A 16935-nucleotide genomic window follows, 5' to 3' on the forward strand; every position below is an offset into this window, starting at 1 on the left:
GCAAAATTACTCTCAATATTAAGAGAATTATTTAGCTTATTAAGCTACTACCTTTATTCACAGACGGTTTGAAACCCCTTCTAATTTTCTAACAAAAAACATAAAAGACTTTCTTACTTGTTGAGATTATTTTATTTGTGACATTTGTAAGCTATTGTTTTTAAGTGGAAGGTATGTATCTGATATTTTCAAAGTAAAAACAAAAAAAAACAATCAAATGCTTAATATATTATAAAATTACTCCCAATGTTGTTCATTAGAAATATACTATGAATAATTTCTGTAAGAACCATAGAAAAGAGAACGGCTCAGAAGGTGCGTAATAAACCACACGGAGTCCTTGGTGCTCTCCGAGTTTGGTTGTTTTCCTGCAGATGTTTCATGACCAAACTAGGTAACATCATCAATGCATCACTGAGGATATTGCCTAGTTGGGTCATGAAAGGTCTGCAAGAAAACAACCAAACTCGGAGAGCACCAAAGACTTCATAATTCAACCCTGAGCTACATATATTCTCTTTTATGAATACAATATATAACAGATAATTTATTTTACATTTGCCATTATTTCTGCCTCAGCACATTTCTTTAGTTTTCCATACTACGTGATCTTTTGGGGGGTATTTAATTAAAATGCAACACAGATCCTACGATTGAAGGCCTTCTGTCTGTGGTGCTTTAGAGCACGGCTGTCAAACTCACTGCGTCAGGTGACATGTCGCGATACATCGCAAGTTTTTTTACACTGCTAGAACTGGGGCAGGAGTGGCCTCCGTGTGATGCAACCGGCCCGCGGACCGGCAGTTTGACACCCCTCCTTTAGAGGGAGAAGCAAGGCCACTTTTCCACAACCTCCAGAACTAGATAAAGACGCAAGATCTTCGATCTGGGTCCTTCTTTCATTAAAAAGAAAGAGGTATTTTAGGTTAAAAGGCCCATTTTTGCAAATGTGGATGTGCAACATCGGACGCGCTAATTCAGCCAACTCCAGTCGAGGCTCTGCAAAAGAAAACAGGGCAATAATCCGAAGTGCTCTCGGTGTTGTTATGCAGTAATCAACATAAAATGGGCAAAAATCCAAACTCTTAATTGAGGAACAATCTCTGTGTTTTCTTAACTGTTCTACAATTCTCTTGTACAAAAGAGGTCACTTAAAATACCAAATAAAGTTAATTGTGTTTGTCCCACTGCTGGCATCTCACGGAGCTGGTGTGTTTCCAAAATTCCTTCCAAGTCCCTCAAAATTCCTTTGAGGAAACTAGTGGAGAATTTTTCACATAGGATCAAGTGATGCATCAATTATCCACCCCACTTGTAGTTAGTAGGATGAAACGGGGGGAAAAAACCTGCCCAAAATCACCCCAACTTTATTTTTCCCCTCCCCCCCTCTAAAAATGCCCATGCAAAGTTTCCGCTTGGATATTTGTAGATGAGTTTCTCTTGCTGAATTAGTGAATAACCCACTTTCCAGGCTGTCTTTTCTTCTTAATAAATGAATTATTTATTGCAAGTACGCCTGTCAAAGGGAAGCTTCGACTCACCGTCATGCTGCTATTTTGGCCGTGTCTTGCTTCTTGTATAACGGCGCTAAAACTGTCAAGATAGCTTAGATTTTCTTCTAACAAATGTGCAAAATTCAACCTGCCAGGAAAAGAACAAAAATGGCTGCCGTCTATCCCAAGTACTGCTAACAAGGAAGGAAACTATTTAAATACACAAATTAAAATCAGGAGCTTCCTTTTCTTAAGCAGTCACAATTCCAGGTATTTCTTTTTGGAGGATGAAAAGATATTTTGCGATATGAATTAAAATTAGTCCTTAATTAAGCCCGCAATTATAATCTTTTAAGTTGTGACCCTATTTTCAAGCATTCTTTTCTCCTTTAAACTTCAGTTTCACATCATAGAGATACGCTTTATTCTACTAACTGTGCATTCAGGGCATATGGCTTTTTCACACCGTTAAACACTGGTATATTGCCCTCTTCACTAAGCTGTTCGTTTAATTAACGTAGGGCATTCCCTGGCAGGGGTGCCAATGGCCAGCCCTGAGGCCGGGGGCTTCAAGCAGGAAGGAAGGGCCGCCTTCCCCGCCTCTTACGTGTTTCTAGAGGCTTCTGCAAAAGGCAAAGGCTGCAACATGGTTGCCGTAGCAGCTTGGGAGAGCCAGGCAGGCACCGAGGACGGGACGGGACCCTCCACGCTGGAGCTGGCCGATCGAGCAGAAGTTTGAGTCTGCAAGGAAAAGGAGGCGGCGTTTAGGACAGAAATGCCTGCTGCCTTTAGCGGAGGATTCGCATCCTGCAAGGCCGCTGCGTTTATTCTCAATGACCCGGATTGGGGGATGCTGTAAATGGGGGTCAGGAGGAACACGGTTTGCGGTGCCAGCAGAAAAACCGGTCCAGGTGACCGAGCTCCGCCTTCGTTTGGTATTCGTTGCACTCTGGAGAGCAACATCCCGACACTGAGGAACTTTTTCCCCATCGGGGGCATCAATGGTGCCCCATTTCCCTCTTCTAGCCACTCAAGAATGAAAAATTGTGTAAGGCTGCATTCGAAGGTTGAATGAACTGACTGGGATTAAAGACTGCGGGGTCAGCTCTGTCTTACGGCCAATCTGGTGGCCGAGGTCTGGCCCTCAGGCCTTAAAACAGCTGTGGGAAATGAGGTGGTCAGGACGGCACAAACCCCCTCATGGTTGATACTCAGCAGATGGTGCAGAGTGACCAACAACAAGAGTGTGGCTGGTGACATCTGAATGTCGTCAGAATCAGCGGCACCCGAATTTTGAGATGTGAGCTTTTGTGCCGAAACATCTTGGCCCTGCCTAATTTAGGGATATAAAATGGGGCCTTAAAAGTGGCCCTCACATGTCCTGTGCTGCCCAAATCTGCACTCGGCTTTTCTGGATGGTACGCAACGAAGCTCTGAATTCTAGGGAGGAAGTTAGCCAAATATTTCTGACAGGCTTTGGAAACAGACACACTTGTCAGAATGTCTCTCCGCACAAGTAGTATTTGTACCAAATTCTGCTTATATGTTGGTGACGTCGGCAAACCGGTACACAAATTACAATGCTGGTTTATAATGTAACGTCGACAGGCTGTATGAAATATTCATCAACACGGCCTGGTTGATTCCCCGGCGGGAATCCCAATCCTTACGCAAGCGATTTTCAGCAAATGCCAGATCTCCCTCTGCCGTTTCCCCTGCATTTGCATGACTGAGTTGTCAGCTTCCTTGATGCTGTTCAGAGCCACATCAATCTTGGGAAGCAAGTCGATGATTTTCTGTTTGCAGCCCAGCAATTTGCTGTGGTTCAAAAAGAAAAGAGAGCGTGAGAAGACGAGCAATGATCCTTTTCCTCAGCGGTGGTACGAGGGCATCCAGGGCAAATCAAGGACAAATTCAGGAATATTTCTAGGGACGATGCGACCTCCGTTATCAGCCAGGGAACAGACACCGTAATTTCTCTGGCTATCTCCTTTCAATCCCCTTCTTTTTCCATTGTTTTCACACAAATGTTTTGGCTCGGTGCTTAGCCACCTTTTCAATAAAACACTTTCTCAGACTCGGTTTCCCTCAGAGAAACAGTAACATTTACTGCTGCTCTCTTGAAGAGACATTAAGCACCTGGGGGGGGGGAGAAAGTGCTTTGGCACTTCATGACTTCAGTGGCCCTCTGTCTCAGTGCTTGTTTGCTTTTTTCCCCTTTATTGAACATTTTAAAGAAAGTGTATGAACAAATACAAGAGAACACATAAAAAAAGAATAAAAGACAAATAAATAATTCAGCTAAGTAAATCAGGAATTAAAATAAGTTGCAAGCGATAGTTTTCTAAAATTCATTAACTAGTAATAAATAAATAAACCACATTAAGAACCTAAAATCATTATTAAAATTAAGCTAAAAATTAGTAACAAAGACAGTTAATATACTGTGAATTGAATGAAATTGCACACTTTAATAAATTCAGTCTATCATTTCCAGCAATGTTTCTCCCTTTTGGCAATCAAATGGAAAATATACCAATGATGTTTTTCACCAATTCTCTGAGAGGACACACTACGGCTCCTGCATTCTCCAGAGCCAATTTTGGCCCCTGGATTGTCCATTGGGGTTTCAGAGCCAGACTTTTCCAAGAAGGCTTGTTTCTGTCTTTCACAAGAAACAGCAGATCAACTTAAGGAAGTATATTTTGAAACTTTGAACAAGCTTTGATCAACTAGAAATACAACTGGAAAGGGTGAGGATCACATTTTTAGTATCTTTTTAATGGAGAAGAAAGGCAAAAGGTGAAGCAGATTGACAGAGAAGAGGCACCAAAGTCCAAGTGACCTTCGTTGGATCATGGTCACCCTGCTCCCTGGGCACTGAACAGGAGTGGGAAAGGAGAGTTGTGGGGGATCCTAGGTGTGATTACGGCCGATTACCTCAGATGCCTGAAGAGCTCCTTGAGGACCCAGTCTTGACTCTGAACCGTCTGGACAATGATCCTCACCATCTCTGTGCTGTCGCTGTAGACGTGGTCTGAAAGACAGATCTCTCCCAATGGGAAACTTCCTCCATGTAAAAAAAGCACGGGCGATCCAAATTTTACCTCAAAAGATGCCGTTTAGAAAAGTCATACGCTTTAAATCGTGGGCGCTCCATCACTGGAGGGTTTTAAGAAGAGACTGGACAGTCACTTGTCTGAGATCATATTGGTTCTCCTGCTTGAGTGGGGGGCTGGATTAGAAGACCTCTAAGGTCCCCTCCAGTTTCTATTCTATTCTATTCTATTCTATTCTATTCTATTCTATTCTATTCTATTCTATTCTATTCTATTCTATTCTATTCCTATTCCTATTCTAAATTAGTCTTAATAACAAGAATAACATATTTGTAACTGTTAGATACATCAGAAATTCTGGTAAATATGACTATAAAATTTTGTAGTCATCGAACAAGACTTCCAATGTCGTATCTTTCAACATTTCCTCAACCCAAAGTGCTCCAGAGACTGCTAAAGCTCCATTTAAGGGAATGATGAAGTATCTGACTAGATAGGGGTCAGCAGCATCACCGTAGGAACAGCCTCTATATTCTAAATTTTCACCCTCAAAGCAGGAACAGCTAGAAATGACCATTACAAACTTAGAAAACCAGTAAAGAAAGACAAAAAGCGAAAAAAAGAGGCAGAGGATCCAGCAATGTCATCTTGTTTTTAAGAGGTGCACCAAATCTTTTGTGTTCCCAAGTCTGCTGAGCCCATCCATCCAGGGCCCTTGGCCACGTTTCTACTTAATACCCCTCATCCCTTCCATGCCGGCTGCAGCTTCCCTGGGACTCTGCCCTACCTGGAGGCCTCGACTTCAGTTGCTTGTAGAGTTCTATTGCTCTCTGCTCCCTGTGGGGAGAGAAAGAGAGAGACAGACATAAACTCCTCTGGGGTTAGCGCTCATTCGTAAAGGCCGGGGTGGTGGTGGTGGTGGTGTTCATGAGGTTTAGAAATGCAAACACAACAAACGATCAACTTCTGTTAGTAAGAGTGGGAGCGTCAAAGTGTTTACCCTCAATAAAATGGCGGGATATTTAATCTGGTAGATCTTAAGGGGAAGATCTTGAAGCTCTTTATCGTTGTCCAGGAACACTTGTGCACAAGGAGAAGCAGCAGCAAAACCACAATTGATGCTCTTAAGGCTGAATGATGTTTTGTTTGTAAACGTTTAGCACGCTCAACTCAGGCAAGCTTTCCACTCAGACCAACTTGGTGGGCCACTTAGTAAGTACCATGGTAAATTTTAATGTTGCAACTCAACGAAAAAGGAACACGTGGGCACAGAGTTCCACTTCTAATTTAAGAATTGTGTTAAAAATATAAATACTGTATACTTTAAAAAAAAATACAGGTAGTCCTTGAGTTACGATTCTAATGGAGCCTGCCCGTCACAGTTGTAACTCGTGACTGATGACCTAATTTGTGGAATCAAGCAGAGAAGGCTGGCGACACGGGAGTGCATCCGCATGAGAGGCAGGGGATTATGGGGGCAGTATCTGTGGGTGACCCTGGCCAAATCAAGAGACAGAAATTTTAGGTCTACAGCTCCATTTATTTATAACGTTTTTGGGCAGAGGCAAGGCTTATTAGCTAGGGTGCCATTAACGATGCTTCATAGGATAATAATAAAAGCCTCCTACTGCGCACTGAGGAAAGTTTGTTTTCTTACAGATTTTCCATGACGTCGTTCTGACGTCGCACGTGGAGGCTTCTCTGCAGCTCCACAATTTCGGTGTGCAGCGCCATGATCTGTTCATCCAGGGAGCCGATATCTGCCACCTGCACAGGGGAAATAAAAGTCCCTCTCTCTGATAGACTGAAGGCAACGTTGGGATCTTTCTTCCACCCTGAATATAATCATCCAACTGGATGCCTCTTCCCGTCGGGCAGCAGAAAAGGATTTGCCACGTGGCGCCTCCTTCGCCGGGGTTTCCCATGGAGCCTGGCTGGTCCCTGGCTGGAGATGCCCTGCAGCGGCCTTTCTCAACCTTGGCAACTTTAAGATGAATGGACTTCAACTCCCAGGATTCCGGGCTGGGGAATTCTGGGAGTTGAAGTCCACAGGTCTTAACCATTGCTAAGGTAGAGAAATATACACACCAAGTAGCGCCTAGGGCAAGGCTAGGCAACCTTGGCTCTTTTATGACTGGTGGACTTCAACTCCCAGAATTCCTGAGCCAGCCAGGCTGAGGGGAAAGGGAGAGGTTTCCAAGCTGAGCCATGCTGGCTCAGGAATTCTGGGAGTTGAAGTCCACGAGTCATAAAAGAGCCAAGGTTGCCTACCCCTGGTCTAGGGCTAGATAGCCTATATTTTGAATAATAAACAGTAAAAATGGAAAAGATCTGAATGTTCTCAATTTAAGAGACCTTGGAAAAACAGAAGGTCTTCTTCACAGACTGAGGGTTATTTCTGAGTTCGGGGCAGCGTGCTTCTAAATGCCATTTTGATCAGAGAGACGATGGTGGGAGAATGTTCCCCATGGCTGAGCACACTCTAAAGGGCAGCTTTATTTGAGGATAGTGCCAGATGAGTGATAATGAAACGCAGAACGAGAAAGGGATGCTTAATTTTTATTAGCTTCCTGTTCTTTCCCTATTCGTGAGCTGCTGTCTCAGAATTAAAAAATACATAACAGTAACAATAAATTTGGATTTAAAGCAATGCCTTCTTCTTTGGATAATGAAAAGGTTTTGATCACTTTCTTATCTTCATTTTTAATTATTTAATTTTGATTAAATCTGTACGTGGATAAGGTACTATCTCAAAAATAAAGATTCATTTTAATAAGGGTCACGGGGACAAGAACAATAAAAACAATAGGTTTAAAAGAATACATTCTGCTTTTGACCCATACCTTTTCGCACAACGAAGCTTTTTCTTCCATGTCTTTCCAAGCCTTTAACATTTTCTCTGAGGCTTAAAGAAATACACTGGAGTTAATTTAAAGACACCATTTTCTCGGAAAATGAGCAACGCTTGTTGTGAAACAAACAATGCTTCCAACAGAAGTAGCAATACTGATGAATTTTGCAAATGGCCAATAAAGGCTCCACCATCAACAACTTATATTCACTGATATGCTGTTATTCAGCCTGGATTCCTTCATCCCTTTGATTAGATTTTAGCTATTTTAACATATTTTGTACATTTCAGACAAGAAAGAGGTAGGAAACAAGGATCTGGATTTCTGGATTTAGGAAAGTTATAGGATGTAGATGGTTAAGAAGATGAACTGACTGACAAACAGTTTCAGCTATAAGATCCTGTTTGATCCCAATAATGTGGATGGCCAGCACCAGAGAAGCGCTCGTGCGCTCTCTCCCTCCCTCCCTCCCCCCTCCCTCCGTGTGTGTGTGTGTGTGTGTGTGTGTGTGTGTGTGTGTGAGAGAGAGAGAGAGAGAGAGAGAGATGGGGGGGGGGGAATGAGGTTGAGCGGTGGCTCCCCCAAAAGTTAACCAGCACGTTGGGGCCATCACCGGCCCAAAGGCTTACAGATTCCGTAGGTCATTTGGTCACTGTAACGTTCCAGGTCCAGGTGGATACTTTGCTGGAAGAAATTCAGTTTGGCTTTCAACTGCTGTGATGCTGAGATCATGTTGTTTTTCCTGTTGGTTAAATTGGTGTTGTACCTCAGAAGACTCAACCTGGAAATTGGGACAGAGAGAAGTTTGCATTAATCTCTGTCATAACTACATATAAACATACATGGATAGAGAGCGCTGGTGGCGCAGGGGTTAGAGTGCAGCATTGCTGGCTAACTCTGCCCACAGCCAGGAGTTCGATCCTGACCAGGTTAACTCAGCCTTCCGTCCTTCCGAGGTCGGTAAAATGAGGAACCAGATTGTTGGGGGCAACAGGCTGACTCTGTAGAACACTTGAAGCGGTATATAAGCCCAAGAGCTATGGCTATTTGGGACTCCCAATGGATACCCCTTCCTACCCCTGGGGGCCACAGGAAACAGCAGAAGGGCTGCTGGTCGGATTCGTCCGAGCCCCTCCCAACCGCTGGGCTTCCTCAGGGGCAGCTGGGACTCACATGGCAGCTCTCTGGCCCTGGAAGAGGCGGCTGTAGTCTTCCTTCAGGCCAATGACGTAGTGCACGGCTTCAGCCCAGATCTTCCGAAGCTGGAAAATGGGCAGCTGAATTTTGCTGTCCTTGACTGAGAGAAGATAATGGCCTTATTATCCTTATTAGTATACTAAGAACGGGAAGTTAGAAGAAGGGAAGGGAGGGAGACACTGAATTTAAAAATATTTGTGATGCAACCAAAGCTGACACAATCCCTGCTTATTACTGAGTTGAACATGATGTATTTTTGCAATTCAATATTTACAATTTGCACACGATTGTTTACAAATTCAAAGAAAACGATGAATGGGTCAGGAGCAGAAGCTTGTACATTCTTCTGACTGATTTAGTGCTAGTGTTTTTTATACTTTGATATTTTAATAAGGTCTCAAAGATGATTGCAGAATATTTTTCCTAAATATGCTGTCGCTGAATCTTAGAATAACAATTATTACTAAACTGAGACAAACTTACCAATATAATTTACAGAATCAGAAAGCGTCCTAGAAGCGAAAGGGCCTTCATATGTAGTTTTGCTTTTATCAAATAAATATACCATGTAGCTATCCCAGCCTTTCTGGCAAAGAGGAGAAATTATCAAATCAAAACATTTCCTTGCAAACCGTGAGAAAGTACCAATAATCCAGATAAGCAGTAATAGCATGCGAGAATAGATGAATAAACTCATACATATATATGATACATACACACTCACGGAGTGAAAAATTTACAAGTCTTAAAAAAAGGAGCTGGAAGAAGCTACTTCTGATGTAGGCGATTTATTTGAAGGATTAACAAGCACTTAGAGGTGCTAAGATGCCTCCGCCTTGCAAACACTAACTTATTCTGTCAAAACTTTGCAGCCTTTCGTAGCCTTGCAAAAATGGAATTTAATGGAAGAAAACGATGCATTTTACCAGAGCTAGTTATGGAAAGCCTCACAGGGAATAAAAATAAGTGGGAGCAAGCCATCCCCACAAATTGGACCGTTATGGAAACTGGTGTGACATAAATCCTCACGTTCTGCCTGGCTGCCAGGAACGGTCCTATCAAGGATGTGCCCCTAGCAGACCCCCTTTAACAGGATTTGAGAAGAAATCTTACTACGCCCTCGATGACACACTGAGAGGCCGGCTTCCGGGGGTCCAGGCAGCTCCCCATTTCAAGGAGAAGCTCCTGGTTTCCTGAGCTTATTCCAGTGTCAGATTCAATTCGAACTTGCAGGGAATGAAGGCTTTCCTCTGGCTGCAGAGCGTAACTAAGGATCTTGGCAGACGTCATGTTTAGGATGTGGACGATCTGAAAACAAAACGCCACAAAGAAAGAGCAAAATACTCAATATTTGAAAGCGGTTTATTTTTGAAATTTTTTTTACCAGCCCCCGTGAATTTAGGAGACAGGTTTAAGATGCTCAAAATAAAATAAAATAAAATAAAAGCTACAGTATGATCGAAGCAGTAGGGATTTTTTTTTTGTAACAACTAGTTTCTTGCCCAAATTTCTAATCATGTTAGTGTTATTTCAAAAATAAAAGTGTACTGGGTTTTAATTAATTTCCTTCCTTGGAGAAAGGGTGACTATTTTGTCCTGATGTCACCAGCTCTGAATATTTGGAGATTCAATAAAAGAAGCAAATGAAAGCTTATAAAACGATTGTAATCGTAATCAATCTTTTTGACTGAAGTTTGTAACGTGGCCCCTTACCTTCAGACTTAACAATTGTTCCATTACTTGAAAACATCTGTAGCCGTTTGTGTTGGGATCTATCCCGCCTCCTCTTTGCTGTGGATCCCAAGTCAGCATCAGCTGAAGCCAGTGCTCCATGGTTTCTACAATCGTACTAAGCCATAAAACGAAATAAGAGCATCAGCCCATCGGATGGGCCACCACCATCCTGCCTCACACGTGGCCTGGCTACTTGAAGGGCTGCCAGTCCCTCACAACATCTGCCTTGGGAGCTTTTGATCCGCCAGGACTGGTGTGCCCCAGCGCTGGCTTTGATTAAACAAGGGCATCTACGGGGACTCCCTCTGTGGCTCTGCCTTCTGGAATGAGGCATTCCCCCCCATGAAAGTGGAATAGCCCCTGACCTGTTGGTGATTCAAAGGATTTGGAGGAGTTGGTTCTTCCATGAGGAAGGAAGGAACGGAGGGAGGGAGGGAGGATTTAATGCAGGAAGGAATTCTATTAATTAAGGAGAAAAGAGAGAATGAATGTTACCTGCACAAGCTGTTTGGAGTTGGCAAATAAGCGCTAAATCTAACTTCCCCAGTCATCTCTTCCCATGCAAAAATGCATTTGGGGTCTTTCTTCTTGATTTTTTCATGCCTACGGGAAAAGAGCAAGGAAGGTGGACATCAAGGACTAGAAAGTAATAAATTAAGCAGCTGAGCCCACATATATTCTCTCTCTCGCATTCTCTCCCCATGTGTGTGTGTCTATGTATATGTACGTGTGTGGTATACATATATATATATATATATATATATATATATATATATATATATATATGTACACAATATATATATACACACACACATATACACATATACACACATATATATATTAAGTGGTTTTTGTTTTTTTTGAAACACCCTGTCTACCCAAATATGGGAAGGAAGCTTTTGCCCTTATCAGTCCCAATCTAGCCTCCGCTACTGCAACAAATCATTTCGAAATAGCTATACTAGTCTCCCTTTAACTCTTTGCTGGCAATCCAAATTTAACATATATACATATACATACGTACACACAGAGACAGACATGTACACACAGACACATAAATAAGGAAAAACAGTTGGTATCTCAGAGCCTATGATGCCTCTAGCAGGATGGGTAACCTCCAGAAGACCCCTTGCTTATGGATGGTTCCCCCTCCCCAAAAGAGCCATGCTCAGCTTGGGATTCCCCTAAAAAAGCTCTTCCTGGATCCACACTGGGGGAGAAAGAACCGAATCTCCTTCCCTGCTGCCTCTCCTGAGGCTGCCTGGGTGTCCCTGGGGGTGCAGAGAAACCAGCAGCTCTTTGGCAAAGGTGAAACGTGCCGGCCGTGTCCGCCCTGCCCCCTCCCCCAACTGAGCCAGAGAAACGCACCAGATGAAAGGCTGCTGGTTGTGCAGGAAGGGCCTGAAGCCCGTAATGCACTCGAAGATCAGCGTCCCAAAGCTCCAGAAGTCCACCGTCATGGAGTAAGGGCTGTTGTCAAAGAGTTCAGGGGCCTAAAACAAAACAGCAGAAATGGGGAGAAGCATCATTGACAGAGCCCCCCCCCCGGAGAGAGAGAGAGAAGAACGAGGGCAATCTGTGCTCAAATCTCACCAGGTACTGCAAGGTCCCCACGAAAGACGTGCATAAGCTTCCTTGATCCAGATCCTTGGCGTATCCGAGGTCTATGATCTTGTAGATTACCTGGCAATGAAATCACACGGCAAGTCGTTTTTTCACCTGAGCTGCTTCACTGAGAAATGGGTGTTTCTCTCCATTTTTCCCCCCTAGCTGAGCCTCTGAAACGGGGGAGAGAGACGGGGAGAGCCTCTGCTTTGATTGGATGGGAAGGAAGGAGCCGGCAGCTGAAATGTCCCTTTAGACCAGTGGTTCTCCACCTGTGGGTCGGGACCCCATTTGGGGGCGAACGACCATTTCACGGGGTCGCCAAACAAGGCTGTCCGCCATTTTTTCCCCCTTTTCTTTGGCCACACCCCTGGCACCTGGTGGTGTATAAGTGGTTGGGGGTCACCATAACATGGGGAACTGTATTATGGGGTCGCGGCATTAGAAAGGTTGAGAATCACTGCTTTAGATGTTGTTCTGAGGTTGGAGAACCAGCTCCTCAAGCCATCACCGGTGGACCTTGATTTATTTATATTCCACCTTTACTGTGGGTATAACAATAAACATACCTAATATTCCCTCCTCCAGCTATTTTCCCCACAACGACAACCTTGTGAGGTGGGCCGGGCTGAGGGAGAGAGAGAGGGAGTGCCCAAAGTCACCCACCTTTTGTGCCTAGGGCAGGACTAGAACTCAGGGCCTCCTGGTGACTGGGCCAAAGTCAAGGGCACCTTGTGGTTCAAAAGAGCAGGAGGAAAGGACCTGCGGGCGGAGAAGGCGAGGGAGGCCCGGCCCAAAAGGCAGGAGGGCCTGGCTCCTCCGACCCCCTCGGGGGCCTCCTCCTAGCAGGGCCTGGCCCAGCAGAGGTGGGGAGGGAGCAGGGCAGGGCAGGGGGGAGCCTGCTGAGGGATACGATTCCCCTTTCCGTGGCCCGTTTCGTGGAACAGTTTGACGAAGAAACCGACAACCGCAGCCTTCTAAGCTCATTGTTGCAACGCCCGGAGTGTTTCACTTACCTTTCCGGCTTCCTCCTGAAGGACAATATTTTCTGGTTTAAGATCTCTATGAATTATTCTGTTTTCATGTAAATACTGGATGCCAGATCCTGGAAATTATGGGGAAAAAATGCACACATTTAGAAAAAAAAATTGAGACACTTTCTGATTCGGCTTTTGACAACAGTGGAAAATCCAGAATATGCTCTAAGCTCTGTCCCAAAGCCCTCCTGTGGTCTAAACCAGGGGTAGGCCACCTTGGCTCTTTTAAGACTCGTGGACTTCAACTCCCAGAATTCCTGAGCCAGCCACGCTGAGGGGGAAGGGAGAGGTTTCCAAGCTGAGCCAGGCTGGCTCAGGAATTCTGGGAGTTGAAGTCCACGAGTCATGAGGGAGCCACAGTTCCCTCATGCTGGCTCAGGAATTCTGGAAGTTGAAGTCCACGAGTCACAAAAGAGCCAAGGTTGCCTACCCCTGCTCTAAACAAATAAAGATTAATTATTTATACGTATTCAGAACTGGTGGGCTTTTTAAATGAACTCTGAGGCACAATAACGAGACTGGGAAACAAAACACTTTTAAATCACTTCATGGTGGGAAAGGACAGCTGACATACCAATGTCACTCAGCACAGAAAGGATCTGGCTTTCCTTAAGACCGCAGCAGTTTTCAGGCGCATTCAGCAGCTAAAAGAGTAACCGTGGCAATAATAGGAAGGTTAGAACGACTCTTCTATTTAATAACCAACATACACAGAGCTCAAAGGACAAAACACATCACTAGCAAGCTCTGTGTTGGAGAACGCAGCCCCTATTTGTGCCAAGAAAATGAGGGCTGACCGTCAAGGGAGTGAAATAATGAACAATTACAAGGCCAAGCACAAAAGAGGGGGAGACCCCCGGTGCCATCGGAGTTTGGCTCTGCAGCTCAACATCCGGGTCCCAAAATTGGTAACCGACCTCAAAGGAGGGATTGCCTGAAGCCCCGGAAGAGTGGAAGCCGAGTGCAGTTTTATCTGCTTCTACGTTTTAGAGGCCGTGGAGAGAACCGAAGGAGTTTGGCTCCCTTCTGTCAGGGGCAAATTGGTGGGGACACCCTCCGGACGTCCTCATGTGGGAAGGGGGCTCCGGTAGCCTCCGAGTGGGGTTGAGGGGGGGGGTCCCTCCTGGGTTTCTGCAGGTAGCAGCCCGAGCGGGAGGCGAGCAGCCCAGGTGGATCCAGCAGCCTGCCGCCCTGGGAGGGGGAGGGAAAGGGGCCTTGCCTTCCTGAGGTCTCCTCTGGAGCAGTACTCCATGGCCAAGAGGGGCACGGCGTTCACCAGGAAGTCCAGCTCCTCCGGCAGGTCCAGGGCCTTCACCACATTCGGGTGATCCAAGCTGCGGAGAGGAAGGGAAGGGGAGCCTGAGAGGGGCCTTGGAGAAGGGGCTCCTCCTGCTAGAGAGCCCGCAAAGGCTCCCGGGAGGCCTCCGAGCCCAGGCAGGAAAGCAGGAGGCAGCCCATGAAGCAGGGCAAAGGGGTGGTGGTGGCTGGGGATGGTGGTGGAGGCGCCCGGATAGGAACTGGGAGGTGGTGAGTTCTAGTCCTGCCTTAGTCCTAAGGTCTGGCTGGGTGGCTTTGGGCTAGCCCCTCCTTCCCAGCCTCACCCGCCTCGCAGGGTGCGGAGAGGAGGAGGAGGAAGGAGGGCTGGGCGGGTCAGTTATTAGTAAAGATAATAAAGGCGGGATGCAAACAAACAACGGTCAGGATCAGACTAACATCCGGAGTCTCCAAGGGGGGACAGAAGGAGCCCGGCCCCCACCGCCTGCTTGGTTCGGGCCAGGTGCAGCGCAGGCGGGACCCCCGAAGGGCCCAGGTCTGCGGGGCATCCGGCTGGGGAAGGGGACCCGCTGCCCTCCCCCCCAGCCCCGGACGGACCCGTGCAGGATCTGCAGCTCATGGCGCCAGCGCTCCTGCTGCTGGGCGCTCAGCTCCAGGCGGCAGGCCTTCACCGCCATCCGGGCGCCGGACTCCTGCAGACGGGGCGGACGGGGCAGAAGAGGGGAAGGAAGCGCCGGAGGGCGCAGCGTTAAAGCCGGCCGGGGCGGACCCGGGACACCGCCCGCCTCCCCCCCCCAGCCGCCCCGCCCTTCCCGGGAGGCGGAGGGGCGCCCTGCCCGCGGCGCCCACCCGGTGCTGGTAGAGGGAGACGGTGCCGAAGCCGCCGCTGCCCAGCCGCTCGCGCATCTCCCAGGGCCCGCAGCCGGTGGCCCCCGGCGAGCCGCCCCGCAGCGCCACCGCCGCGCCCGCCGGCAGCCGCTCCATGCCCGCCCCGGCCCAGGAGGCCCCGCGCCCGGGACGCCGACGCCGCTCCGCCTCTTCCGGGGCCGGGCGGAGAGGGACGCGGCCCGGCCCCGGAGGGGGCTCTCCCGGAGCCTCCCTGGGCAGCGGCGGAGGGGACCGTTCCCCTCTCCGGCAGAGAAGCTCCCGCCCCGCCTGCAGGGCCCGCCTGCCTGGCGCATACGCGGCTCCCCCCCCCCCCGAGAGCCCGTCCGAGGCGCCTCTCCCAGCGCCGGTGGAGCCCCCGCCAGTCGCCGAAGCCAGACGGACTCTGGGCTCCCAGCGCCCCATCCCGAACTGCGCCAGGCGCCCGGGCAAGAGCGAGGAGCGCCCTCCGCGCGGGGGATGCGCAGCCCGGAACCCGGGGCGAGACTGGAGAAGCCCGCTGGCCGTCCGGGCTCCCCTCCTCCCTTGGCCGAGGGCGCCTCCCCGCTTGCCCGCCGCCCCGAGGGGTCCAGCGCTGGAGGTCGTGCCGGGGGTTGCCGTGGGAAGGAGCGCTCCGTGCCCGACCCTCCCCCCCCCAGGCCGTCCCGCGCGCGTTTCCTTCCCGGAGGGGGCTTTACGGGCGGCCGTCTGGGCGCCCCCGGTGCGACTGAGCGCCCGTGCCGCGGCCCGCCTCCCCGAGCAGCCCGGCGGAGTGGAAGGAACCGCCCGAGACTCCGGGGCAGAAGCGGAGGGCGGTCGGTGGAGACCCCGGCCGTCTCCCAAAGTGCGGGCGAGGAATGAAGGCAAAGAGCCTTCCGGGCTTTTTCCCCTCGCTGTGCAAATTCTGCTTTTCGATCTTCTGAATAAACTCAGGAACCGTGTGGGGCTTTTTAAAAAAAGTTTTCACGCGTAGCCCAGATTGGGAATCCACCCTCGATCCCTTGGGATGAGCTTCGGCGGAGTCTTCTTTTAACCGTGGTGGAATAGCGCCATCTGGCGGCCTCCTGGATCCTCCGCTTTAGTCCATTTATCAAGCGCTTCAATTTTCCCTTTTTGTCTGTTGACGTTGCTTCCCCCCCCCCCCGTTATTCCGGCAGCTCTGGGTCCTTTTTCTTTCAGCGAGGCATGCTTGCGTGTTAAGGCCCAAAGCCAAACACTTGATCTTTACATTTTATTTCTACTTGGGGAAAGGCCAGGAAGTGCATCATTTTTTGTTAAGCCGTCTATAGTCACTGAACTTGAGTGGGCAGCCATAAAGGGTTGCCTTTTGCTACTTGCCTCATAACTCTTGAAAAGCCAGCTGTTAATTAAACCAGAGTTGAGGTGGAAACAAACTCTACGTCACTCGTTGTTTGCATATTCTACTCATCACTTATGGAGAATAGAGCTGGAAGGGGCCTTGGAGGTCTTCTAGTCCAACCCCCTGCTCAAGCAGAAACCCTACACTATTTCAGATAAGTAGCTCTCCAGGCTCTTCTTGAAAACCTCCAGTGATGCAGCACCCACAACTTCTGGAGGCAACTTCTATTCCACTGGTTGATTGTCCTCACAGTCAGGAAATTTCTCATTTCTAGGTTGCTTCTTTCCTTGATTAGTTTCCATCCGTTGCTTCTTGTCCTGCCCTCAGGCGCTTTGGAGAACAGGGTGATCCCCCTATTTTTTGTGGCAGCCCCTCAAATTCTGGAAGATTGCTGCCATGTCATCCTTGGTCCTTCTTTTCACTAGATATACCCAATTCCTGCAACCCAATTCTTCCTAT

At 47.9% G+C, this 16935-nt stretch overlaps 1 protein-coding gene across 1 annotated transcript; it reads right to left on the reverse strand.

The window, feature by feature from the left end:
* Positions 1 to 113: 113 nt before the first annotated feature.
* CHUK (component of inhibitor of nuclear factor kappa B kinase complex) lies at positions 114 to 15557 on the reverse strand. Its single transcript, XM_039347641.1, has 21 exons — positions 15102 to 15557; positions 14850 to 14944; positions 14197 to 14311; positions 13552 to 13621; positions 12957 to 13045; positions 11929 to 12018; positions 11704 to 11828; positions 10831 to 10938; positions 10315 to 10450; positions 9715 to 9909; positions 9085 to 9187; positions 8578 to 8701; positions 8034 to 8185; positions 7396 to 7457; positions 6210 to 6319; positions 5340 to 5389; positions 4434 to 4530; positions 3164 to 3311; positions 2101 to 2234; positions 1542 to 1641; positions 114 to 999 (listed from the first exon to the last, which is right to left on the reverse strand). The coding sequence occupies exons 1-21, from the start codon at positions 15540 to 15542 to the stop codon at positions 973 to 975; spliced, it is 2571 nt and encodes an 856-aa protein (XP_039203575.1). The 5' UTR covers positions 15543 to 15557; the 3' UTR covers positions 114 to 972.
* Between the last annotated feature and the right edge of the window lie 1378 nt (positions 15558 to 16935).

The sequence above is a fragment of the Crotalus tigris genome, unplaced genomic scaffold (assembly GCF_016545835.1).
Source record: "Crotalus tigris isolate CLP2741 ecotype Arizona unplaced genomic scaffold, ASM1654583v1 scf7180000018097.2503214, whole genome shotgun sequence".
Classification (NCBI taxonomy): Eukaryota; Metazoa; Chordata; class Lepidosauria; order Squamata; family Viperidae; genus Crotalus; species Crotalus tigris.

Excerpts from the sequence above, each read along its gene's own strand:
- CHUK (XM_039347641.1), bottom strand. The coding sequence starts at position 15,542 with ATGGGGCGCTGGGAGCCCAGAGTCCGTCTGGCTTCGGCGACTGGCGGG. Across the intron at positions 12,019-12,956 it reads TTCAGGAGGAAGCCGGAAAG|GTAATCTACAAGATCATAGA; the intron begins GTAAGTGAAACA and ends TTTCATTGCCAG. Across the intron at positions 9,188-9,714 it reads AGTGTGTCATCGAGGGCGTA|AAAGGCTGGGATAGCTACAT; the intron begins GTAAGATTTCTT and ends CCTCTTTGCCAG.